This window comes from Episyrphus balteatus, chromosome 1 (assembly GCF_945859705.1).
Source record: "Episyrphus balteatus chromosome 1, idEpiBalt1.1, whole genome shotgun sequence".
In the NCBI taxonomy this organism is placed as follows: Eukaryota; Metazoa; Arthropoda; class Insecta; order Diptera; family Syrphidae; genus Episyrphus; species Episyrphus balteatus.
This window is the reverse complement of record NC_079134.1, coordinates 20,370,521-20,398,160: the sequence shown is the minus strand read 5'-3', so window position 1 is coordinate 20,398,160 and position 27,640 is coordinate 20,370,521. Positions and strand designations below refer to the sequence as shown.

The 27,640-nt window shown below is 32.6% G+C and overlaps 1 protein-coding gene across 1 annotated transcript; it reads left to right on the top strand.

Annotated features, from left to right (window-relative positions):
* Positions 1–338: 338 nt before the first annotated feature.
* Positions 339–4,458, top strand: LOC129906307 (conserved oligomeric Golgi complex subunit 8). Its single transcript, XM_055982009.1, has 5 exons — positions 339–497; positions 560–1,032; positions 1,094–1,307; positions 3,392–3,558; positions 3,613–4,458. Exons 1-5 carry the CDS (start codon positions 443–445, stop codon positions 4,384–4,386), a joined length of 1,683 nt encoding a protein of 560 aa, XP_055837984.1. The 5' UTR covers positions 339–442; the 3' UTR covers positions 4,387–4,458.
* The last annotated feature ends 23,182 nt before the right edge of the window (positions 4,459–27,640 follow it).

Here is a 27,640-nt window from a genome sequence, read left to right as displayed (position 1 = left end):
TTTCTAACGGTAATATCTCAAAAACGGGAGCTGATTAGTTGTTTCTGACTTCGGTTTCGAGTTCAGCACACCAAAAACCTTCAGAAAAGTATATTTTTGTTTCGGCAACAAAACCCTTGTAATCAATTCTCTTTAATTTGAGAGCAGAATAGACAAAAGATACCTTAAAAATAAGCTAAAAATTGGGTTTTGATGAAAATTGTCTGATGAGTGTCAACGAAAAATATAATTCTGCCATCAGCCCAAATGACAATCGGTCTGTCCGGTAAGTTGGTCAATGTGAACTCCCCTTATGTCAGCTCTTTGAACGTGCCCACTTGTCATTATGAAACAGCTGACACAAAATGTCAAAAATATAGAAATAGATGACGTTTTTTAATTTTAACAAAAATAAAAATACAAAACAAATTCTCCAAACTCACCAAATAAATTCTTTTAAAAAATGGATTTGGATAATGAAAGAGTTTTAAAATTAATATTTCCCAATGGAGTTCCAGGTAAGAACAAACACACAACAAAATAATACCCGAACTTTATTAATTATCACCATTTTATTTAGAGAATCTTCAAGAAAACCCCGAACTAGTCATCTATCTAAACAAACTTGGAACCTACAAAGTTGACCAACTCAAAAAAGAACAATCCCGTTTACAAGATGAAAATAAAAATGTTGTAGAACAAACACAAGACTTGGCTATATCCAATTACAAAACTTTCATTCACACATCCGAATGTTCGAGGTCGATTTTTAGTGAATTCCAAAATGCCGAGTCACAAGTTGATAAGCTTATTGGGAAACTTCCTGACTTTAGTGATAAATGTGAGAAGTTTTTGAGTGAAGCAAGTGAAATCAATGAAAACCGACGTTTGAATAGTATCACATTGAAGAAGAATGCACAACTTTTAGAGATTCTAGAGTTGCCACAGTTGATGGAACGATGTATTCGTGAAGGACGCTACGAAGAGGCTTTGGAATTGGCAAGTTATGTTCAGAAACTTGGACAAAACCAAGGGAATATTGCTGTGATAAATGTAAGTCAGATGGGATCTATAGTTCATTGGGAACTCACTTGTCCTTTTTTTTCTTTTGCAGAGCATTGTCGTGGCAGTTGAATCATTGTGGCACACAATGCTAGCTCAGTTAGTTGCACAGTTGAAGACAGATTTGCAACTTCCCAAGTGCCTTCAAATTGTTGGGTACTTGAGGCGAATGCAGGCATTCGGGAACAATGAATTGAAGTTGAAATTCCTCCAAGCGAGAGATGCTTGGTTGACCAATTCATTGAATTCTATTCCAAGAGATGATGGTGAGTTGAATAACTGCTTCATGTTTAGGTTTGTGTCTGAACTAGATAGGTGGTAAACTAAACTACTAGAATTAGCGACTATCGAAACCATTATACTTCTCGAAAAATATTAAGAGACAAAATAATTTTTAATATTGATTTGATTATTTTATTTAGCTTCAGCTATTTGTTACAATTTTTAGTTTTAAATTAATAAAAAAAAAAAACTAGTTCTCTATATATAATTTTAATTAGTCTTAACATGCAATATAAGTTATTTGTTAAACAATATCACATATTTTACAGATTTGAATATCGAATTCCTTTTAACCACTTGCAGTTGCTACTAAAGTCGACACATTTTGTATGAATGTGTGTATTAGCGCGTTCGTTATTTTTGAATCAAGTTCGTAACTCCTAAGTGGAAAAACTATTTCTAAATAATACAAACAAAAAAAATCCCCTTATTTTTTCAGATGGCGCCCCAAGAGGCTTTAGGGTTTTTTCTCATTTGAAATAGGTATATGTTAACTTACTAGGCCATTTTTTTAGTTATAGCCTAAAGTACAAATTTGATGAGGTTCCATTCTATATTAAACACTCTTTTCAAAAAGGTATAAACCATTTTTCTAGGACTAGGGGTTTAGTCAGGACATGCATGTTTTTTTTGAGGTTTTATTTTATTTTTCATGCTACTCATATGCTTGTTTTAATAAAACATGCTTGGTTTAATAAACCCAAAAAAGACATATGTACATGTCCTGACTAAACCCCTAGTCCTAAAAATGGTTTATACCTTTTTGAAAAGAGTGTGTAATATAGAATAGAACCTCATCAAAAATTTGTACATTAAGTCAACATAACCTATTTCAAATGAGAAAAAAACTTTAACCCTCTTGGGATGATATCTAGCGCCAAAAAAAAATCTGAAAAAATAAGGGGATTTTTTTTTTATTATTTAGAAACAGTTTTTCCACTTAGGAACTTGATTCCCAAAAAAAAAAGCCTTAATAATGAACGCCCTAGTGTGTATGTCCAAGTGACCGATGCAAACAAAAGAATATGCATAACTCATTGTAAGAACAAAACAACGTAAAATTTGTTTATTTTGTTCCCTCAAAATGAACCTTACATCAAATAGTGCGTGCAAAGACCTCCTAAGTCCCTGGACTTAAGTTGTTTTTGGACCTATATAATTTGAAGTGGAAGGAATGTATTAACTTAACTGGTTTTTATCCAGAATACACACATCTACCCTTGAGAAAATATTTTCATCAAAAAAATCATTTATGAAAAAAAAATGTGACTTACGTGGTTTTTGCAATGATCGATTCAAATGTATTTTTATGTTTTTCAAAACATAGATTTCCATCAAAAAAAAAGTAATACCTGTATATTTAATTTCATCAACTTTCTCTATATTTTTAATATCTTTATTAGAATATGCATTAATCATAATTGCTTTAGTTTTGTTTGTATTTAGTTTCAATTTATTAATTTTCAACTTTCTTTAAATCGGCATTTGTCATGTTTCTAACAGAAAACATTATGTATTAAGTTTTATTTTTCAGTGACTCATTATCCCATAATATTCAAAAACCAGTCTATACCCGTGTGAATCGAAATACTGTTGTTTATTGTTTTTATTTTTAATTTCTGGGTATTTAATGTCCGATGTTTAATGTGTTTCCGTAAGACAAATTAATTCAAAATCCTTTTTTAATGCAATCACTTCTAACCCTTTTGAACCCAAGCTATGAAAATCAATATTAAAAAATGTTTTTTCAGTATCATCGTGTCAAAAAACATCACAACTAAGAAATATGAATAGCAAAAAGCTATTTTCTAAAATAATAAATATCAAAAATAATGTGTTACTCTCTTGTTGCATGTAAGTAATATGCACTGCCTACGGCCACCAAAAAAAGTCGGACAACTGGGAAAATAATTTTTTATAGAACAATAATGTATGCTATGTTACATGAGAGTAACGCTGGGTCCAAAAGGGCTAATTGAGTTAAGTTTGTCCTAATTCCACCAATACAAAGTATCTTAGTTATCAATGACGCAAGTTGCTAATAAATAACAATGTATCTATATTTCAGCTCAACAACATCTCACGAAGACAATCGAGGTTACCAGGATCAACCTGTTCAACATTATAACCCAGTATCGGGCTATATTCCCAGATGAAGATGCAAGTTCAAGCTTGAAGGCGAATAGCTTGTCGAGTGATGCTGGACGTTTGTTTCAATCCTGGCTCCACCGGAAGGTATTTTCATTAAATTTACAAAGCTTTTTACTGATTGAACCTTTTACTTTATAGATTGCCAACTTCCTGGAGACCCTCGAGACAGATTTACTAAAAGGAGTCAATTCTTTGGACACAGTTCTTGGTCAATGCATGTATTTTGGTCTCTCGTTTAGCCGAGTTGGAGCTGATTTCCGTGCCCTAATGGCACCGATATTTATTCGTGTTATCAAGCAAAACTTTTCCAATTCCATTCAAGGAGTTAATCAGAACTTTGAACGTGACTTGGAACGATATACACTCATCAACAAGGCTGCATCTGGAATTCATAACCGACGAATCGAATTGGATCAAATGAATCCTCCAGAAACTTTACTTGATTTCCATCCTTTGGCGGCCCTCTGCAATGGATATTTGAATGTTTTGAATGAATTACGTTTATGTGCGCCAATTGCTATTGCCAATGATGTTACCAAAAATATGCAATTGTCATTAGAATTTGTTGCTCGAAAGATACTCTCGTTCTATCGTCAGGAACAACAGGCTTTCTCTGGCAATGAGCGGGAGTATTTTGTTAAATTTTGTTCATGTTTTGCCTATGATTTGATTCCGTACATTCAGAGATGTATTCATGTACTGTTTCCACAAGCAACGCTTACTGCAGCGTTGGGTATAAATTTGATAACTTTGGAAAATGAAGGAATCACATTTATTCAGCAGAAGGTTATTTTAGAACCAATCAAACATTTATTGCCACATAAAGTGGATGTTATGTTATTGCAGGAGAAATCGAAACAGATTGATGCTAGTGTGCCTATTGCTCCTGCTTCAATTTCACAAGAGGGTTAGGTTGAATGTTTATATAATTATTATTCATAAATATTAATAAATAAATGGTATTATATCGAAATTTAATAATAAGCTTACTTTTATTAGTCTAGCTTATAGTTAGCTGAATTAGAGGATATAATATCAGTTTCATTGTAAGCGAATGAAATCGCTTCTAGATTTAATGCAGACAAAAATTCTTGATTACAACCAAAAGATGTGTTAAGTGCTTCAATTTTATATTTGTTGTTATTTTGCAATTTGATATAATATATCATATATTGAAAGGGATAGGCACATTTTGCATAATATTATTATGCAAAATGTGCCTATCCCTTTCAATATAACGACTGTATAAGTATGACGGTTTTGAGAATGTTCCTACTCATCTAGTTAAATAATGAATTTGATAGCAAATCGAAGGTAATATTCTATTATTTTAAACTAACAGGTCTTCGGTGTCAAAGCTGCTATTCAGATTAAGATTTGAGTTTGCTAGAATGATTTCGAAAACAGAGAAGTGATGGTTTATCAAAGAAATGTGGTTTAAACAAGATGGTATATTTAGTAGCAGTTTTTTTTTTTATTATATGACTAATGGCGTTTTTAATTGGCAATCCGAAATTGTTCTTCGATTCGGAATCCCAATTGAACAGTTTTTTTTTTATTCCGAAGAATCTGAAGTTTGGTGTGAATGTATTGTTTGAGTTTAACATGTTTCACATATATGTGTATTCGCGCCAAATTTCATTTGTATTTGTGCTGCAAACATTTTGTACTGCTGACATTTAAATCTATGAATGTGTGAGTGATTCTGATTCTGTTTTTAAAACCAGAAGAGAAATTCTCTTTTTTTCAGAATCAGAACTGTCAGTTTTGCCCAATTGAACGCATTCAGATTGCTTTTTTTTGCTTCCAGATTGCCAATTATGGTCCGAGCGAGGAATAACACTCTTCTTTTAATACAAAAAGTTTTAATTTAAATTTACTACAAGAATCCGTTAATATTTTAAGAACCTGAGTTATTTGGTAACTCATCCTGAGTTGGCTGGTCATGTAGTGGATAGCGGTAATTTAAACTTTATTTGTTTAAAAAGTTAATAAATATCAAATTCATGCGAAAAATAGAAAATTATTAATTCTAGTTTTCAAGACTGTTTCTTAATTTGATGTAGCATTGTTGAGTAGGTATAGATATATTGGAGTTTGAAGACAGAAGTGTTATTTTCTATTCAAAATTCGATAAATGCATTTTAGCTCATATACAAGCCTCTCAAAAATCACTGAAAAAATCCCTTCCGTTTTCCCACTTATGTTTAAGTTTTGGTCGGAAAGAGAACGAAGAATCAAAATGCTCCATACATTACAAACTTACATAATATGTAGGACGAAAGACTGTTTTTTTCTGAGGAAATGAGAGCATAGATAGGTATTTAAAATTGTCCCAGTCCTGTGAATATGGGGATTAAAAATGTCTCATCTTTTTTCACATCTTTTTTGGGGGTTGCGTATGGTCGAGTTTTAAAAAATATCTATTTTTAAAATAAGAAAAAATAATGTTCACAATATTCAACGTTTTCCGTAAAAAAACGATAATATTGAGGCTCTGAAAAATCAGTCGGTTTAAAAAATTGTATACCTACAAAAATTTTGAAATAATTTTTGAAAAAAATAGCGGATGTCATTTTCAAAATTAATCAGCACTGATTTTACTATAAAAAAATGATGTTTTTTTTGTATCAATATATAGAACAGAGGTAAGTAATCAAAATCGAAATTTTAAAAAAGATAATCAAACTGGTTTCTATTAAAAATGAAATGCACGACTGGGGTCGCACGTACTTGCTCTTGCAGTTCAAAGCACTTTTATGTTAGTTTACTTGTAGATTTTACGAGCTGCCTCTAAAATAAATTTTAAAGAAATTTTGTTGAGGTTGGGGAAGAGCCGACATTTAGACTAAATTTTTTTCATATACAAATTTTTTTTTTTGTATATAACTTTTTTGAGAAAAAATAAAAATGCAATTTTATTGCCACTGCCTTAAATATTACGTATACAAAGTTTAATCAAAATCGTTAGAGCCGTTTTCGAGAAATTCGCAATATCGTATTTTTTTGTATGGGAGGTATACGTTCTAAACGAGATATAAAAAAAACAAAAAAAAAAACCAACTTTCAGAATTCCATAAAAATCATCTGTACCAAATTTGAAGAAAATCCATCTACGTGTTAAGGCTGTGGAAATGTGTACAGATGGACGTACAGGCGCACAGACGCAAGGACGGATTTGCGAGACCCACTTTTTTGGAATTCTCCATCATCGTAATGTTGGTTTTGATTAAAACCTCAAATTTTTTTTTCCACACGAAACCAATACTTGCCCTATAGAGCAAGTAAAAATCATAGTAGAATTTTTTCTCAGAGTAGAATTTTGTATAGTTGCAAAAAAAACTTTAATTTATGTTTTGAAGGTAACTGATCGAACCGATTGAATAGACACACAGAAATAAATAAAGAATATAATGATAATAAAATTAATAAAAAACTAAATTAACTTTCAAAATTTAATCAAAATCATTACATCAGTTTTCGAAAAAAAAAAAAAAATAACAGCTCGAAAACGTTTTATGTTGTATCTTTTAAAAAGACGTTTTTAAATGCTCCAGAACAAAGTATACATTATATTACACAAATCTAAAATACTCTATGTTGTAATACATATTACTGCAATAGCTCTACCTTTCAACTACATAGCTTTACATTCACCCCCTTCTATGACTCAAAAAGTATACAATTGCAAATTTAAACCTAAAATTCGCTTTTGAAGCAAACAAATTATTCTCGTTTTCTGTCGCATTTATACCAGAAAGAATGTTTAATTTCAAAAAAACACTCCAACTCATCAACACAAATTATTACACCTGAGCAGAAGGAAAATAATAATACCTCAATGTCAATGTTCTTAAAATCTTCATAATCCCTCCTCTTGTATCTGCCATCATCCCCTCCATTCTTATACAAAAACTAATACAATTATGAAGAGACGAAAGCATGATAATGCGTTTTCTAAATTATTATTAAAATTTTCCAACACTGGAGAATTTCAAATTAATTTTTCACAGTTTCGTCACAATGAAAAGTGAAAGTATACTCGATTCTATATCCCCTCCTCCGCATCTCAACTCAAAAGGCTTAATCACTTTCAAAATCGTGTAGAAATTCCAGTTAAACTTTATGTGCCACACCTTTGCTTGTGCTTGCTTACTTGCTTCTCTACATTCACTTCCAAGGACTTAAGGTTCCCAGATAAAATTATGTCCTTAATGTGAAGATTGTAATTTGAAAATGTATTATCACGATTCAACCCTTTTAAGTGAGAGAGGGTCGTTGTGAAGATTGAGGGGTACCATCAGCTTGAAAAGTTTGAATGCTCATTCCGTCGACGATGAGGACGACGAATCGACACGATGACGATGACAACGTGACACGCCAAAAGAATTCTGTCATTTTTGAATAAATCTCCTGAAATCGAGTTGATGAGAACATCGTCCTGGCGATATACCTTGTCAAAATGTAAGCTTTTCTAAATTCCATTCCAAGGTACCAGGTGAATGGGTATAATATTCACACAGACCCCATTCTGAAATTGGGGAGTTATGGTGTCTACGTGTTTAGGTGGGCTGAAAGAAGTTGTCTCTGCCATCTTGCTTGCACATACGACATCTGATTAACAACCTTTTAAACACCAGGCACAAAAAAGACCTACGTTTGTTTTTTTGTTGTGGGGTAAGAAAACCTTTTGCATAAATTGCGACCCCCTTATCTGAATGTGTCTCGTAATTTCTCTAAATGAATCGTCATATTTGAAAAGAGTATTACTTCGCACAATATCCAGCAAAAAGGATGCTTTCTTTATCTTTTGAGCCCAAAAATGCCTACAAAGAATCTAGCCTCTTTCTACGAAAAATGGTTGGTCTCCATCAGCACCATCACCATATCCACTTGAACAGTGTTAAAGTTTCTGCGGTGCCTTTTATTTGACACTTTTTGTCTTGGCAAGGAAAAGACTTAAAAGGATGGTGGAAGTGGTGAGGTGGTTTCAGGCATAAGGGTGAGATAGACAGATCCTGGGTTGCGCCATATTTAATTGTTCTATCCGTTTTCGAAATTAAGATGGTGCGTTCTTGTTGAGCATTATGATGGAATCGGTAGATAAAGGATCTTATGAATTTTGTAGCATCAGACACAGTCTCCATTTTGGTGCTGGTGATGAAGTTTTTGTATTAATAACTGGTTGCTTTGCTGGCTATATGCTGGAAAACTTCTTCGTCGAAGATGTCTTTAGAGATGAATAAGGTTTTACGAAACTTCTTTGATAGTATGAGTCAAATGTAGGAAGATGTAGCTATCATCAAAGTCGTTCCATTTGCCGCCATCTCCTTTTCAACTTTTCATCAAGAAAAAGGGAAGATGTGACTTTTTGTTTGTCCACAGTCTGGGATTGGGTTTCTTTGGAAAGATGTACTTAAGTGTTTACCGCAAGGGAAGGTGTACCTATATTTTATAGTACAGGGGTATTTATACTATGTAGAAGAGACTCATACAAAATAAAAGGATTAAAAGGACATTTTGCGTGTCGAATTATTTGGATTTTAAGGAAATTAAAGTTGGATTATGTTTTAATTGAGTTTCGAGGGAGGTTTTTTTTGTGTGGATTTTTCTTGCAATTTTTTTTTTTTTTAATGATGAAGGTGGATGTTGAAGCTTATGGCTTGTCTGATCCTTGTAAGATGGTTTTATTTTCATGTTTGGGAAGTTAAGCCTTCAGGTTGAGTGATGATCACGGTCGAAAAAGCAACTTAAATTAAAATCAAACAAGATATGGTAGATTAACTTATCGTTTTAGCAGAACCTTTGGTTTTTTTAAGGCATTAAATTGTTGGTTTTTATCCTTGAACTTTTCAAAGATGAGTTTTAGTACCAATAAAAATGATAAATTAAACCAACTATAATCTGATCGATCGTAAAATATACATGAAAACCAAAAGAAACACACAGTCAACAAAACGGAAGTTTGTCTCCATTTAAAGTTCTTCTTAATATAATATGAATGTGATGTCCTTTTTTGCCACCCTTAGTTTTTTTCTAAATTTTTCTTTCCCTCTTAGTTATATGACTATGGATATATGGATTGCTCATTTTCCAACCACCCATACTGACCATCTTGCTAATTTATCTGGTTAATTGCCAAATGGGGAGTTCTATAATATATGGTATAGTATATTTGTATGGTATATGGGAATGGACCCTTGAAGTTGATATATTCTTTTCTCATTTTCCGTTTTACCGGAGGCGGTAAATGTTTTTTCCTTAATTATAATTCATAAATTATCGTATGAATGTGAATGTGTGATTTGTGGGGAGATAAAATACAACCACATGCATAGAAAGGAACTAAAATAAAGAAGAGTCCTTTTTCGCATTTATGTATGTATGTTTGTTTGTAGGTGATGTATAAAATATATTTATTATTTGATAAGATTTGTTTTTAGAGGTAATTTAAGAAGAAATATATTCTTTGGTCAGTTGATCCTTTTTTTATCAAGATTTTTTTGTAAAAATGTGCCACCTATTAAAATTTAAAAAAAAAGGTAACAACTTTTAAAATATTTAACTAGTACCTACTTTTTGTTGGATTTTTATACTTTAATGCCCACTCACAGACAATTACTTAGAAAGTAGTTTTTTTAAAGATGCTGGCTAAACTCTCTACGAGATTTCTTGGAACTTTAAGAATCTATGTAATATGCACTTAAAAAATGTGTTTTGAATACAACGGTGAAAATACAGCAAGTTGCCTTGTAATAAATTTGTTCTTAAATAGTGGAGTAACTAAAGATCAAAAATTGGCAATATTAGGGAACCCGGCCGAACAGCTTAGATTTTGATGATCTTTTTTTTCAAACGTCGGTAATTAAAAATATTTTAAAGTCTATAGATTAAAAATTGCCGGTGTTGCCGTTTTGATTTTTTAAATTTAATTGAAGATTTTTGTGAACAAAAACAAATTTTTATCAAAAATTTTTCTTAAATTTCATAAATTAATTGAGGGGCAATCTTCCATAGTTCAAGCGATAGATGCAATTTTCTTATTAATTGACTTCAAACACAAAAAAAAATATTTGAACACAACGGCAACACCTACAATATTCAAATATACATTTTTTAAAAGCTAGAAGCTTAGTCATATATATAAAATTAAAATTAAGTTAATTGAATGAACGGCTTTTTAAAGAATGGTAATTGAACTCAGATTAAAAAAAAAAAAATTATTAAAAAAATTTTAACATGTCGTTTTTTAAACTTTTTCGTAATATAAAATGCATTTATTTTCCAATTTTTTTGGCCGCATTTATTATGATTTCAAATCATAAAAGGAAATGTCAATATGTATTACGGTTTATGAAAAAAATTAAAAAGTATTTCATTTTCGAAGAACTTTTTTTAATAAAAGTTTTGAAAAAAAATGTAACTTATTTTATTTTTTAAAGTTCAACATCTAAACATAAAATTATTTTTTATTCATTTAATAACCCTTACTGTTGAAAGTTAAATAGCAAAAATTTAAAGTTCCTATTTACCACAGTCTTTGAGAAAATTAATTATTTCAATGCAAAAATTCAGTTTTAATAAAAAAAAAATAATTGAATTTTAAGTAATTTTTCATTTTTTTTCAAAAGTGTGATATATTTTACCTTTTTTGCTTCGAAATTCAACTGATAATATTTATGGCCAAAAATTTTTTTAAAATAAATTCATATTTTATTAGAAAAAGTTTGGAAAAAAGTCATTTTAAATTTTTCTAATAACATTTTTTTTTTAATTCTGAGTTTGAGGACCATTTTTTCAAAAAGTCTTGATTAAATTTAGTGGATTTAAATTTAAGAGATAAGAATGAGCTTTTGGCTTTTTAAAAATGTATTTTAAAATATTTTAGGTGTTGCCGTTGTTTTCAAAATATTTTTTTTGTGTTTGAGGTCAGAATGTTAGAAAATTGCATTTATCGCTTAAACGATGGAAGATTGTCCCTTACTGCCTTTTATATATTTTCCTTAAATTACCTAGAGAATCTTTTGCTATCATTTGTTTTATGAAATTTAAGCAAAAAAAATGGTTTTGTTAAAAAAAATTTAATTTTAATTTTAAAAAACAATACGGCAACACCGGCAATTTTTAATCTATAGACTTTAAAGTATTTTTAATTACCTACGTTTGAAAAAAAAAAATCGTCAAAATCAGAGCTGTTCGGCCGGGTTCCCTAATAATTTGCTTTAGTTACTCTACTAAAAAGCTTTTGTGCTCAAGGGATTTTTTAATATGTTCATTAGGGAGTTTAAAAAATTTGTTTAATTTTCGGGAAATCAGGCTCAAAAATTTAGTTTAGACCCAAAAATAGGTCCCTGAAAATTTGAGCCTTTAATATTAATGTTAAGTACTTCCGCATCGCACTTTTTTATTATATACCTACACTTACCAAAGAGCCCATTACATTAAACTTTTAGAGAATGCGAAAAAAGTGGGTTACGCAATTTTGTTCATCTGTCTGTTTCTACCTCGAGCTTCACCTCAAACCATTAAATCATTTTGGCTCAAACTTGGTAATTATAAGTTTTGGGATATACACGGTAAATTGAAATTCTAATTTAAGGGCAAAATTTAACGGCTTGGAAAATTTGTTTTTCTCAAAAACGTTTTCAACAATTAAAAAAAAAATTATTAATAACACCATTTTTGTATTTCTTAAAAATATTATTTTTTTTTTGAAAAATCAATTTTTTAAAATTATTTCGATTTATTTTTTTGAAAATTTTGTTTTCATGCGTTAGAATGATTGAAGATGGCATTTAATTTTTTTTTTTTGGAAACTGTTGTAAAATTTGTATTTTTAAAACCATATTAAAAAAAAAAACAATCCAGTAATTTGAAAAAAAAAAAATTCTCTGTTGTATATGAATGCCATACCTTTTAACATTTTCGAGAGTTGAGTTGAGGTCTAAATTCAAAATATTTTCCATCTTTTCTGCGCTTTTACACAACGTGTCGGCGTAAAGCAAAATTGTTCTAAATCCACTTTTCACCGAAAATGAGTTAATGATGCAGTTTTACTAATTTGAGGGTGCTCTTTCCGAATTTGAAAACCTTTTTTGTCAAGAAAATTTCATTCCGCAGATAATATAATTTGATGGGACATAGTACATAAAACAAACCAGGGAAGTAGCCTTTTGAAAATGAGCCTGAGTATTCTTGATTGTTCTATGTCCCATCATATTTTGTTCTAAGTCCACTTTTTATTTAAGGAAAAAACGTAGGTACTTGTATAGGAATTGTTCTATGTTCAATTTTGGGTTTTAAGTTTTAAAAAATATTTAAAAATAGTATGTACCTACCTACTAATGAGGTAACTATATGAGGTAAACTGTATATTTTATTCAAGAGAAAAGAACAAACTTTATAAAAAACATAACTTGAATGGCAAACGAGCAGAAAATTGTCGCTTTAAACCAATTTGAAACTTAAAAATCGTCCCCTGTAAAATTTACTTTTTGTGACTTAGAACAATTTCGCTTTACGGTGACGACAAGTACAAGGTACTATACTGCCCATAATCTCGTAAAGGCCCTAACTACATTTTTCATACTTCTGAGTTATAGAGGAAAACACAAAATCAAATACCGCAATTTCCATATAAAAATGAAAAAACTTTCGAAAATATTTGGAATTTTCTGACTTATTTAAAGACCTAGGCTAAAAAAATTAAAGGGAATAAATCAGAGAAAATGACCTAACTCCTAACTCAGCTCTGTTTCCACAATACTGGAATTCCTTTTCAAGTCTCTTTTACGGCTCTTACTTTATCGTATTTAGAACTCAGTTTTCAACTTACTTCTAAAAAATATGTGACGAAAAGATTTTACTATATTTTAAGATTTTTTTCAAATAAATTTCACCAAGAACATTTTCTGACCCCTGATAAGATATTTAAATTGTTTCCTGAAAAAAATTGCAGTCCCAGCTCCCAAGCATTTAAGCTTCCGAAAAGTCCTGCTATAGCCGATGTTTTTGGCTTTGAAACAAGGTTGGTTAAATGCCTAAAATTTCAAAGATATAAAAATGTTTCCTTCGCTTCAATTTGTTAGCCCAACAAATTCAAAACCCACCAAAAAAAAAAAACCTGACACCTAAGATCTTAATTTTCAATTAAAACATTTTCCCTTGAATTTCGAGAAGTTCAAAAATTCTTCAAATCTAATTGGTCTCTAAGCGAATCTAAATTTATAACCATCCGTCCTACCCCCACAGAAATGTTGAAACAAATAAGAAAACGCTTTTAAAAATTAATTAGAAAAATAATAACGAAGTGCTCTGCAGCACTCTAACAGTCCCCATGACTCCGGTAGTCCGAGAAAAAAAGCAAAGACAATCAAGAAGAAAAGGACATTTTCATAGCAATAAGAAGTTGAAAGTGAAAAATAAATTGCACTTTTCTTCAAGTAGAAATGATGCTGACTTCAAATAATGCACAAGAGTTTCCTTTTAAAAAGTTCCTTTTTTTTCGTTTTTCAATTTTATTTTTTTAACTATGTGTAGGTATCCTTCATATCCTTTTATTTTACATTTTCAATTTTCTCTTGAAGATGAACTCCATAGTTACCGATGATGAAATGGAAATTGCATCATTCGCAATGATGGAAAGGTTGAATATCCTTTTCAAAACCAAAAACAACAAAATCAAAAAAAAAAAAACTTTGAATTCATTTTCAAAAGCGGAATTTTCGAAGAAAAAAAAAAACTAAATTTCCATTGGTAGTGCTTTGTGTGTAGAGACTGTAGAGCCAACAGCGGATAAATCTGAGTTACGGATGCAGAATGCGGTTGGCACACACAAATACACACAAAAACCCCACACAAATATAAAAATCCTTCGTTTATCTAGCAATTCAATCCGCTTTGCGAAAGATTTACAAATCAAATTTAGAGTGAGTTCACCAGGCCGAAAAATCATTCCTAGAACATAAAAGAGTCGGTTCTGGACTACGAGTATGCCAAATATACGTTTGCTGGAGCCTGATGTACGCACTTTGTGTATAAAAAAACTATTGCCCACAATCTGGTTCGCATTTAATCGCGAATTCCTGTGAGTCCTCTCTGACAGAGGACGACGAAGATGGTTTGCAAATGGGTTGGGTGTTGGCATTCACATGTAGAGTGCGCGGCGGTAGCTTTACCACTCTCCGTAAATGGTAAAGCCGAAGCCGATGCGTTTGGTTCGATAGCTCTAGATGACTCTCTTTGATAGGCATGTCCATCAATTGGACGGTTCTAAAATGCTGCTGCTTTGAAGGTCCCTTATGGAGAGGTGTTTTCTATGGGAGTGTGGGTGGGGGAGTGTGTGTGTGAAGTATACATACATCGATGCACTTTGCTGCAATTCACTCCTCGCAATTATTGTCAAAAAACCACTTTCGCGAATTTATTCTAATTCTCAGTGAGCTTTTATGGCTTGGAGGATTTCGGACCGACCACCATGCCAAACTACTGCAACACTTTGTGTGTTTATGTATATTGGATCAGGACCAATAGTGTATTTGCCTGCTATTCATGCAGTAAGGCCATGATGCATAGTAAAGGAGAGCCTTGTGCTGATGTTGCAAGGATTTTCTATGTCCTGATGTGTGTTGTGTTTGTTGCATGGCGCTGCTATGGCAAACCGAATGATTAATGTGCGATTGTTTGAAATGAATTCGCGCTCGCTGCACCAATTGAACGGGAAAAATACGCGCGTTCTGTGGCTGTCGAAGGCGTCGGAAATGAATGGTTGCCATTTTGGAGAGTTCAATTGGATGCATTGAACGAAACGGATCGAATTGAGTTGTTGCTAAGGAAGACAAGGAGTTTTGTTCTGATGGTGGAGATATAGTTGAACCGAACTGATATTTTTCTGCGCCTAGATACAAATATAAATTTTGTTCTAACGAGCATATAGCAAAATATATATATTTTTTGAATGCGCCTTTTGTGACGAGGGTGACTATATGAAGTCGTTTTAGATGGAGTTTACTCAGTTGTTGTTGACTGAATTTGGAAGGCGAACTATTTTTTACGACTTTAAATCATGAAAAAGTTATACTAGGTATGTCTTACAAAATTCTGGCTAGATAAAGTTCTAGCTTCATTTTTCTAAAAAATTCTCAACTATACAAAATATAATATCTTAAAACTTTGGTAGAAAACTATTCGCATAGCGATGATTTTTTCAAATTCAAATCATAGAAAATATATGTTACCTACCCGACAAACAATTTTGGTTCTATAAAGCTTTACAGATGCAATTGTTGCTTCTGTAAAGCATTATAGAAGCAAAATTGTTAGCGGGGTATGGACGTGGTTTTGATTAAAACCTAATCATTTAGAGTTCATACCGTCAAAAACTAAGAAATAAATATAAGAAAATCCTAGTTTTGCATTTTTTCTTACGTTCTTGACAAACGTTAATTTTGGCTCAATTGTTAGAAAATCCTACATGTTATTATGCAAATTTGATAATGTTGTAAAATTTTAAGAAAAAAATAACGACTAACATGATTTTCCTCAATAGTTTATGATAAACTGTTTATCCCAACAAAATACAATGAACAAAAAGTACGTATACACCATAGTGAACAATTAATTTAAAATCTTCCTTGTAGGTAGTTTTACGTTCTAAAGATGTAAGACTTATTTATAAAATGACATTATTTGCTTTTTAAAATGTGTGCATGCAAGACTCCACCTATTTTTTTGGATCTACATTATGAAATTAAGATATTAGAATATACATACAAAAAAAAAAGTAAAAATAAAAATATACTAAAAAAAAATCGTATAATTTTCTTTGTTTTTGAAAAGTCAACGGTTGCTGGTCAGATTCTTAACCCTCTGTCGGCACACGGGTGCGAATTTGGAAGGACAAAAATAAAAAAATTATGATTTTTCAAAAAAGTGGTCACAAAAAAGTCTTTTTATAAGGGTGAAAATATTTTTTTTCGGAATTGTGAATACAATATTCGAATTCCTCGGAATATTCTACATCAATTTCATACTTGATTCTCTATAAAATATTGTGACCGAAAAAAGTTCCAGCAACATGAAAAAGTATAAACCAAATTCGCACCCGTGTGCCTATCACGTCACAAAAAAGAGGTGTGCCTACAGGGGGTTAAATAATTGCCGCCGGGTACAAAGGGGTTAAGTCATAAATGATAATTTGCTAGAAAATGCTATTGAAGTTTGAGTAATGTATGAAAATCGAAGAGTTTTTGAGCATTGATCCGTTTATTTGTATAGGAAATAGTTGCTCTTAATTTATGTTTTTGATACCAAATGATAGAAAATATAGAGCTAATTTTTATTTGATCAGCATCCGAAAAGTGCAATTTTGTGACTTAACTTCTTTCTACGACAAAAAAATAAGACCATTATACTAACGATGAAAATAATCATTAATATGATTTATGTTTAAAAGTGAGAATTAATTTATCAAATTGATGATCCTCCTGTTCATCCGCAACTCACTTTTTGCTTTTTTGGTACTTTTGGTACTTTCTGATCAAATAAGAACATCTCGTAAAATATATGTATGTTTTTGTATTGTACAGAAAAAAAAGAACAAAGAAAAAGAAATCGTAAACTCCTAGTGATATTTCTTTTAGATACAAAACGTGGATTAGTGCAATAGTCAATCAACAACTTGAAAAGGAAAAGTTTGCATATCTCAAGTGCCAATAACCCAAAGTCATCTTTTTGGAAAGAAAATACTGCAAATATAGAAGAACCTACAAGAATTAATTTTTAACAAAGCCAAGACAAGCCGACAATCATACATGTCAACAATCCTATCCTTTATCTCATAGGTTCCACAAAATCTACAAAGACCTCTCACTTTTAACTCGAATCTAGTGGTATGGCATACAATTGAATTGTCAAGTGAAAACTTCATTCTCCCACTCCATCCGATATAGATCTATACAAAGACATTGTGTGTGCAATTTTCCTAGCCCATATAGATTTTCTATACCTACTGAAAACTCCTTCAGCCCCAATCAGCTCCCATTCAATCTTTCCATACTCTAATAGTGCAAATTTCCTAGTGCAGTGTCGTCGTGGTGCACAACGACGACGCAAAATGTTGACAAAGAACTCCGAGTCCGTGGTTTATTTGAAATCAACTTCGAAACAGGACTATATGCAATTTTCCATCATCCTGGTTTTTCTATTGTTGCCATCATACTTTCCCATCCTTAAAGGATATCGCTGCCGCGCACCACCACCGCAAGATTGCAAGACAGACACCATACAATGTCTATAGTTGGACATTATGACATCATGACAAAAAGACGATGACTCTCTCATTCCAACAACGACCGATGGATGATGACAATGGCGATGGCAATGGCGACGACGACGACGGCGACATGAATAGTTCAGATTTTTTTCGCGAAAAGGATTCGTTTTATGTTTTTTTTTTTTTTTGTATTTTTTTCTACTTTTTGTTATGAAAACGCGTGGCCGTGTCGACCAATAACCATCGAGTTGCATACAAAAGATACTGGTTACATAGACATCCTGGCAGATCGCCATTGGTCGTAGCATAACTCAAGCATTATTACAGTCGCGTCGCCGGAGTAGAAAAGATGTCCCACCTGCATACAGTGTCTCTAACTGTGTATACGTCTGTTTCTGTATGAATGAATAAAAGCACCTTTACTCTTCTCTGCATCGATACGAAATGTCGATGTAGAATTTTAGAAAGAAGAAAAAAATCTAACCGAACAGAACTAGGTACACTGGGAATGAGGTAAGACCCTCGCTAGTCCTTGGTTTAGCTTCCTTTTTTTTTTTTTCTTTTAATTCAACTATAGGGCTAGATAAAAAATTATTTCCGCACACATACACAGAGATAGGTTACATTTTACCTGACCACATTGACCGCATAGATAGAAGAAAAATATAGAAAGAAAAATATAACAAACACACACATATATACAATCGAATGGTGTATTCCATCGATAAAAATAAGAAATAAGGAGCACAAAATAAAAGTAAAAACATTGTCCTTTCACATATCAATACATATTTTCTTTGGCCATCCTTGTTGAACCATAATATTGGTCAAGGGATGTCTTATTTCAAACCAAGTAGAGCCAACAAAAACAAAAAAAAATAACACCAATGGAAGGACTATCGTGGGAGAGAGCATTGGTTGTGTAGTCTCGGTGGGGCATCCTTTATCGGTGCGCCAAGTCCACCGCCAAAGTCCATCCATCCCAAACCCTTTCCATTTCCACCATCTATGACGGAGATAAAGGATAAAAGTGGCGAGGCGAGAAAAAATGTTTAATGTGAGACATGAAATGGAGATGGAATTTTTTTTTCGCACATGACTCCTTTTTATTTTTCTTCTCTTCCATAAAAATGGGGGAATATCGATTTATTTTTTTTTTTGCATTATTACTTTTTTTTTATTTTTATTTCGAAGCAATAACTCACACATATATACGAGGAAATTCGTTTCGTTGGAATAAGAAGATGAATGCTAACGTATGGTATTGGCAGCCACCCTGGTTCCTGTCTGTCCGACGCACGACGTCGTCATTCGCCTTTCAGTCAGTTTGTTCAGTTTCAAGGAGTGATGCATTTTTATAGGAAATTGTGGTCATCTTTTGGGTTTTTCGATATAAACTTTTGCGGAGCGAAACGTTTTTCTATCAACACCGAAGATAATCAGTTGTGGATTGTGTGGAGAACTGGGGGTACCATTGATTGAGTTGATTCGGAAGGAATGGAAAATCGAATATCTTTCTTGTTTTTTTTTTTCAGAGATTGATTCAGAGATAACATTTTAAGAATTTTAGATAAAGGATCTCGGAGGCAAAGATCAATAATGAAACAAGGTTCATGAAAAGTTTTTTTTTTCAAAATTTGGTTTTAAGATACTTAATGAATTATATTTGAACATGTACCTGGGTTACAAAAATAACTACAATCCCATCTAACAATGTTGGTGGTATAAAGCTTTACAGAAGCAACAGTTACATCTGTAAAGCTTTTTAGAAGCAAAATTGTTAGTCGGGATGTGCACAAAAATATAATTGTAATTGTATATAATTCAATTACAATGCAATTATCCTGTCCTGTAAACCCGCTTTTTGTCGTATCTTGAACAATTCCCGTCTGGGTATATGATTCTTACACGTCACATGTCAAATATTGTCATAAACCATTGTCATAAAATAGTCATACAAAATCAATTAGTTTCATAAAAATGTTTTTTTTCCATTAAAAAAAAAAATGTTACGCATACACCATAGTGACCCATTGTAAATCAAATTTTTTAGTTTAAAATTATTCATTGATCTGACATTTCGAATAAATGCAGATAAAATGACCAACATATATCAAAAAAAAAAAAAAAAATAGTAACGGAGTTATTATGAATATCAGAGTTTATGCGTGACAGAGTTACGAAGTTATGAAAAACCAGAGCTATGAACACCAAAGCTATGAAACGTGGTTTTTGGGTTGGCAACCATTGAGAGGAACGATATTCGGGAGGAATGTTACAAAAATCTAGAGTGTGTAGGTTGAGTTAAAAAAAGAAAAAAATTGTAAGGGACATGGGTGTCTATATCCCCCCGCTAAACAATTTTCTAAAGATCAATTTTGCTTCCATAAGGTCCATTTTTTTCTATTCGACAAGCTATAATTTGTATACGTTTATTTTAAGGCTTACTTACGCAAGTCGACCATTTTGAAAAAAAAGGAGGTCTCCATAAGGCTATCTATAGAAGTGTTTATAGAAGAAGCCTTGTAAATATCACTTAAAGAAGACCTTTATAAGACCTGTTTAATCCGTTCTAAAGAAGCCTTGTATTTTCAAGTGACAGAAATCGTGTATAAGACCTGTTCCAAGAGGTTCTTGCGTTCTTGTAAGTATGCAATGTTTTCATCTTGTAAGTATGCAATATTTTTCACCTGTAAGTATGCAAAGTTTTTATCCTGCAGATATGCAATGTTTGTAACGCATTAGAAAAAAAAACATTGCATTTCAATGTGAGGTTTCAATTAGCTCCCTATTTTCCACTCATCTTTAATATTCGACCATGGTCTACTGGTAAGGTGCTGGCTTGGTATGCAGAGGTACGTGGGATCAATTCCTGGCCGGGCCATGTTAAAATATAAAATGTGTTCTTTTTCAATTAAAATAATATTGTCACCATTTGAGAACAACAGAAAAAGCTGTGGAAAAACGGAGAAAAAACAAAATAGAAAAAAATCAAAATAAATAAAATAAAAAAAAATGCAAAATAGAAAAAATCAACAGAAAACAATAATAATGAAATAAAATTCAATTAATTCTTTTTTTTTATGCATAAATTCAGCATCTTATAACAACTTCTATAAGGCCTTATTATAACATCCTACGCAAGTAATCCGGTTTGTGCATTAGTTAAACCCTCTGCAGGAAGACCTCCGTAAGGTGGATTACCTGTGAAGGAAAGTCCTATGCAATTTCGGTAAAATGCGCCAAAATGATTTGTATAAGACCTGTCCTTCTTCTAATGCAAGCCAAAAAATAGCTTGCATTGAATTGTTACTTGGGATAGACCCTTACAATTTTGTTCTTATCTTAGCTCAACCTACACGCTTTAGGTACACTCCTCCCGTATATCGTTCCTTTAAATGGTTGCCAACCCAAAAACCACGTTTCATAGCTTTGGTGTTCATAGCTCTGGTTTTTCATAACTTCGGTTTTTCATAAATTCAATTTTTCATAACTCTGTGGCGCATAAATCTGCTATTCATAACTTCATCGGTTTCCCATCAAAAAACACGTGTTAGTTCCATCCAGAACCAGAGTTGTTCTGGCCCGTTTTTTTTTAAACACAGTGTTGAAAATCTTTAAACAAAAAGTTATAATTTTATTTCTTAATCTTATTAACAGTTACTAAAAAAACACTCATATCAACATCGCCTCCAATAAGTCTAAGAACAAATGGTAATAAAACTTAGTATTTTGATTTGATTAAAAAACGAATATGTATAATAATTTGTAACCATGGTTAATTTTTTACAGCCAATGTGTAAAGTCACGAATGCTTCGTTAAAATAATTTTTTGGCTCCGCTTTTAGGAAATACCGATGGCAGAGACCACTGCCGAGCTTATCTAACTTAGTTTTCGACATAATAGTCAAGCCGAAAACCACCTAGACTTAAGAATTTTTTTGCCGAATACTATGAAAGAAAACTAATTTTTTGATTTGAGCTTCAAAGGAGTTATCAGGGACAAAAAAGTAAGGCTTTGATGCCATAAAACCCAAGTTCATTGAGAAAAACCGGTAAAGTTTAAACAAGACCAGAAATTTCCACTTTTGATGAACTAAATCTTTGCATTAGACAAGGCAAAACATTCTTCAATGTTCTACAAAAAGTGTTTTAGTCTTAAAAAAAGAAGAGAGAAACTTAGCTATGTATCTAAAATAAACTTGAATGGTTTTGAAACCATGACGTGTTTTAATAAATATTACAAAAACATATTAACATTAAACTTTTTTATTTATTTTTTCGAACTCAAGCTCATACATAAATGCAACCATTAAATTGGCGACACGTTAAAAACCAATCAATCACAGCCGGAACGAATAAAGTGTAAATATCCCATCAAATCCCAGGAATTTGGGTCACTCTCTTTCATATACAAAACTTTGCGCTACACAAGCTAAATATTTTGTCGCCTTCAACATCACCCTCCCTGGATGGTCGGTCCCTCTACATGATGGACTCTTGCACAATGACAAGTTATCGATGAATATAAAATCGTTATGCAAACATTGTGATACTCCGTGTTCTCTTATTAAATTCATTTCGGATTTAGTTAAGGGGAAGGGAGTGGGTGGAGGGTTTACATGGACATGGACAGTCATGGTTGGTTATATAGAACCAACACAGAGCTTTGATAAAAAGGATAATCTAAAAATTCTAGAATTACTGCGTTGACACATCGATGGGTGGTATATCGTCATTCCACCAAATAAAATATAGACAAGTACAAAAACAACAATTCCAATGAGTCCTGTGTGGTACGACAAGGCGGTAATGTAGCTAGAGCTGTTACACACGGTGGAGTCGATGATTGTGATGAGGACAAGAAGGAGGACGATGACAAGGGTGTTGGATGAGGTGGTGTTCAATTTGTTTTCAAAGCAGTTTAAGGGATTTTGCGCAATTTATGTTGTTTGCCAATTTTAATGAAAATTTTATTATGTCCTGATGGCAGATCACATTGGAAGACTGCGTGGCATCTATCGCTTGGCCTGCCTGTTGTCGTCGTTGTTGCCTTCGTCGTCGTCGTAGTCATTCGGACCCCTTGTTTTCACTTACCCTCTCCAAGGGGTGTTTTTATATTTTTTTTGTATTTATTTTCTATGTTACATTGATGTCCTGCTGTTTGGCACCTACCTAGCATTCCATATCCCCGCATTTCGATGGGTGGGCAACTAATTCGATATCGAAGGATAATATAATTTTATAGATCTGTGCGTATCTATAGATATTTATCCAAGTATAAATACTTTTAGTTATTCCAAGTTGGTGTTGATGGTTATGCATGATGATTGTGGTGTTTGACATTGGTGTGTGCAAAGTTTTCACGTTCCGATGTCAATGGTCTCTTTTTCTTGTGAGGCATCAGTGGAAGGATAAACTTTATATCCTTTTAGCTTTGTTTTGTCAAGCCCGGCAGATGGACTGTTGCTTATTTGTTTTTATTTGTTTCTTTAACACAAGCAAAGACACATACACGCATTAAAAAAGTCACAATGAGGGTGTGGCTATATGGGTTGTAATATTGGATGTACACTTATTTATATTTATATATTGAAAATGATCCTTCAGACAGATAGACAGACATTTTGTTATTATAATATAAATTGTGATAATTTTTTTTCTAGGATTTATTACTTTTTCGGAGCTATGGTTAGTTGGATGGCCAATCTTTTGCCATTTATTTATTTTTTTTAGCAACCAAAGAGAACGAAGAAGGAATATCAATCAAATTCATGGCTTTTGTATAGTTAATAAAGTAAATTTGTATTTTTTCAAAACACTCTAATTCAAAGGTCATTATGACCTTATACTTTATAAGTGTCATATTTTCTGAAGTCTTTTTGTTCAAAAAGTCACACTTTTTTCTTTGTTGAGACCTCATGCGTCTTTAACATTTCTTAATTTATAGATTCTTATCCTAAGTCTTTATACTTTCTGGAGCCAAAATTTTTATTTCTTTCGGACCTCATACTTCATCCTTCATTAGGTACTTATTCTTCATTAGATCTTTTTATCTCCTGAAGTAATGGTTTTTACTCCATTAAGACCTTATACTTCATGAAGATTTCCTCTTATATAAAGTCGCATGTTTAATAAGGGCTTTTTTCCTTCACTTAGACCTAATACCTCATGAAGATTTCCTTTTTCAAAAAGTTGCATCTTTAATGAGGACTTTTTTTCTTCACTAAGACCTCATATCTCATGAAGATTTCCTCTTTCATGAAGTCGGATCTTTAATGAGGGCTTTTTTCCTTCACTGAGACCTCATTACTCATGAAGATTTCCTTTTTCATAAAGTCGCATCATTAATGAGAGCTGTTTTCCTTTACTAAGACCTCCAACCTCATGAAGATTTCCTCCTTCATGAAGTCGCATCTCTAATAAGGGCTTTTCGCCTTCACTGAGACCTCATTACTCATGAAGATTTTCTCTTTCATGAAGTCGCATCTTTAATGAGGGCTTTTTTCCTTCACTGAGACCTCATTACTCATGAAGATTTCCTCTTTCATGAAGTCGCATCTTTAATGAGGGCTTTTTTCCTTCAATGAGACCTCATTACTCATGAAGATTTCCTTTTTCATAAAGTCGCATCATTAATGAGAGCTGTTTTCCTTTACTAAGACCTCATACCTCATGAAGATTTCCTCCTTCATGTAGTCGCATCTCTAATAAGGGCTTTTCGCCTTCACTGAGACCTTATTACTCATGAAGATTTCCTCTTTCATGAAGTCGCATCTTTAATGAGAGCTTTTTTCCTTCACTGAGACCTCATTACTCATGAAGATTTCCTCTTTCTTAAAGTTGCATCTTTAATGAGGGCTTTTTTCCTTCATTAAGACCTCATACCTCAAGAAGATTTCCTCCTTCATGAAGTCACATCTCTAATAAGGGCTTTTCGCCTTCACTGAGACCTCATTACTCATGAAGATTTCCTCTTTCATAAAGTCGCATCTTTAATGAGGGCTTTTTTCCTTCACTGAGGCCTCATTACTCATGAAGATTTCCTCTTTCTTAAAGTTGCATCTTTAATGAGGGATTTTTTCCTTCATTAAGACCTCATACCTCAAGAAGATTTCCTCTTCCATAAAGTCTCATCTTTAATGAGGGATTTTTTCCATCACTAAGACCTCATTTCTCATGAAGATTTCCTTTTTCATAAAGTCGCATCATTAATGAGAGCTGTTTTCCTTTACTAAGACCTCATACCTCATGAAGATTTCCTCCTTCATGAAGTCGCATCTCTAATAAGGGCTTTTCGCCTTCACTGAGACCTCATTACTCATGAAGATTTCCTCTTTCATGAAGTCGCATCTTTAATGAGGGCTTTTTTTCTTCACCGAGGCCTCATTACTCATGAAGATTTCCTCTTTCTTAAAGTTGCATCTTTAATGAGGGCTTTTTTCCTTGATTAAGACCTCATACCTCAAGAAGATTTCCTCTTCCATAAAGTCTCATCTTTAATGAGGGATTTTTTCCATCACTAAGACCACATACCTCAAGAAGGTTTCCTCTTTCATCAAGTCCCATCTTTAATGAGGGTCTTCTTCTTCACTAAGACCTCATAGCTCATGAAGATTTCCTCTTTCAAAAAGTCGCATCTTAAATGAGGGCTCTTTCATAAAGTCTCAACTTAAATGAGAGCTTTAAATTTCCTGAAGTCACAGTTTTTATCATATTTAGACCTCAATACAGAATAAGAGTTTAAGTTCAACACAAATTATTTAATTTTCGATTCAAAAAGTGGCCTTAAGACCTTATATTTCATTAAGATTTCTTATTTTAACTTCATGAGGGTTTCAACTTAATAGTTCACCATTTAATAAATGTAGACCTGTCTCTAGTTTCAGGTCGTGACTTGAGACCCTATTAGTAGGTCTAGAATAGAGCATGGGGGGCCTCATTTTAAGTTACTGAAATGAAACATTAAATAAAGAGTTCAATTTGGGACCCCTGTTCTAAAACAGAAATAGTTTTGATAAACACATGCATGTTTGTAGCTCTGTTTGATTTTCCTTCCAAATAAATCTGTTTTTGGTAAATAAATAAATTGTCCATCCAAATCAATTGATATTTTTTTTGTTGAATAAAATCACGTTCTTATTTCAATCAAATGTCATTTCCTATTTTATATAAAAAAACAAGAACAACAAAAAAGGATATTTTTTGACTATACGACAAATGTATGAATATAGTGTACTCTACCGTAAAGTACAAGTACACATATATGTACATTTTTTTTTGCAAAACCGCATCAAGAGTGCTTTCGCAATTACATATTTAATATATGAAATTTTGTTAGACAAAATGGACCTGGGGCTGAGATTACAGAGAATAATAAATGATGTCCAAACTTGAATTTCAATAGGACATGCATACCCGATTACATTTGTCCATTTGTGCATTTTGTTATACCGACTCGACTGTAGAAATGAAAACGCACAAAAAGGTTAGATAAACTCATACACATACGACTTTTACCATTGATTTGATATAACAACAACAACAAAAACTAACAACAAAATGGATACGAGTATATAGAACGCACCATATTCTAGATGATGCTTCTGCCTGCCTTAGGGCTTTTAAGCTAGAAAATGTTTCACAAAATTCAACTGGGAATTGGCAACGATCTAAAAGAAGACGACATAGACGAGTTTGACTCCATACTCACACACATCCTGATAGATCCTGGATTGGATGGGGGGTATAGAAAAAAGATGAAGCAGAACCTATGCATATTGGACAATGCTCATCTCTTGTCGAAATAAAAGCAAACGAAAGAACACATATTACCTTCGAATGTGTCCTCAAAGTTACAAGTGGGTTAGAGGGTAGACTGTTGGTATATTCGTATAAGGGCTCAAGGATATTTCCAAAACACACAAAATCATATTATCCGCATTTTAGTATGCAATGGAATGATAGTCGCCACTGCTTTGCCTTATTAAATATTCATTTTCAAAATGTCCACCCAATCTATGCGAGTTTATATACCGAATGCAGAGGGTATGGAGTAAGGACTTTTAGAAAGTCCTTCGGTTGGATAAACATTTACAGACACAAACTCATATTCGTATACAGTTATAAGTTTGGAATTCTAAATAGAAAACGACGACGACAAAGAGGTTGTCGTTGTTGATGCCGTTTTCTTGCCGAAGAGGGATGAATTAGGCCAAATCAAGGAGTCAAGATAGTTTGAAGGCTATAAAGTTATTGTTGTCATGTCATGTAATGTTAGCTTATTTAACAATTGAATCTTCAATGCATACACAAACATACAAACAGGATAAAAGTGTGAGAGAGGGATGTGTATGGATTGGATAGACGACGAACTCATCCTTGCTTCTAGATGGTCATCGTTAGTCAATGTTGAATAAAAATGACCCAGCAGTTTTATGAAAAATTCATTTCATCCCATTGGGAATTGCTTTTTTTTCCAAGAATCTTTCATTTATTCTTAAATCATCCTTACTTTCGAATATAAGAAGAAAATACGACGAACGATGGGTCATGTTTTGATGTTGTCCTTTCTGTTATAGGTATGTATTGAGTCAAGTCAATAAAACTGTCCTTGGTACCTTCTTTTTAGGTATATAATTTTTTTTTTCTTAGCGTGTGTCCATGTTCAGAAGCAAATCAATTTAATTTTTTGAAGAATAAATGTCCTTTTTGGAAGGATTTGCACTTAAAAAAGTTTTGTGTGTTTTTTTTATTTATTTTTTTTTTTTTCGTTCGTTGTTGCTTGTTTACTCGATGTATGTTGGACTTTAGGAAAATTGTATGTGGATGGTGTGAGGAATATAAAGTGAAAAATTGACACAAAAAATGCGTTTCGAGTCCTTTTTAGAAGCC

Bases quoted from the DNA above. Each gene is read 5' to 3' on its own strand.
- LOC129906307 (XM_055982009.1), top strand. From the start codon at position 443: ATGGATTTGGATAATGAAAGAGTTTTAAAATTAATATTTCCCAATGGA. The intron at 1,308-3,391 runs GTGAGTTGAATA...TCTATATTTCAG, and splicing joins TTCTATTCCAAGAGATGATG to CTCAACAACATCTCACGAAG. The intron at 3,559-3,612 runs GTATTTTCATTA...TTTACTTTATAG, and splicing joins AATCCTGGCTCCACCGGAAG to ATTGCCAACTTCCTGGAGAC.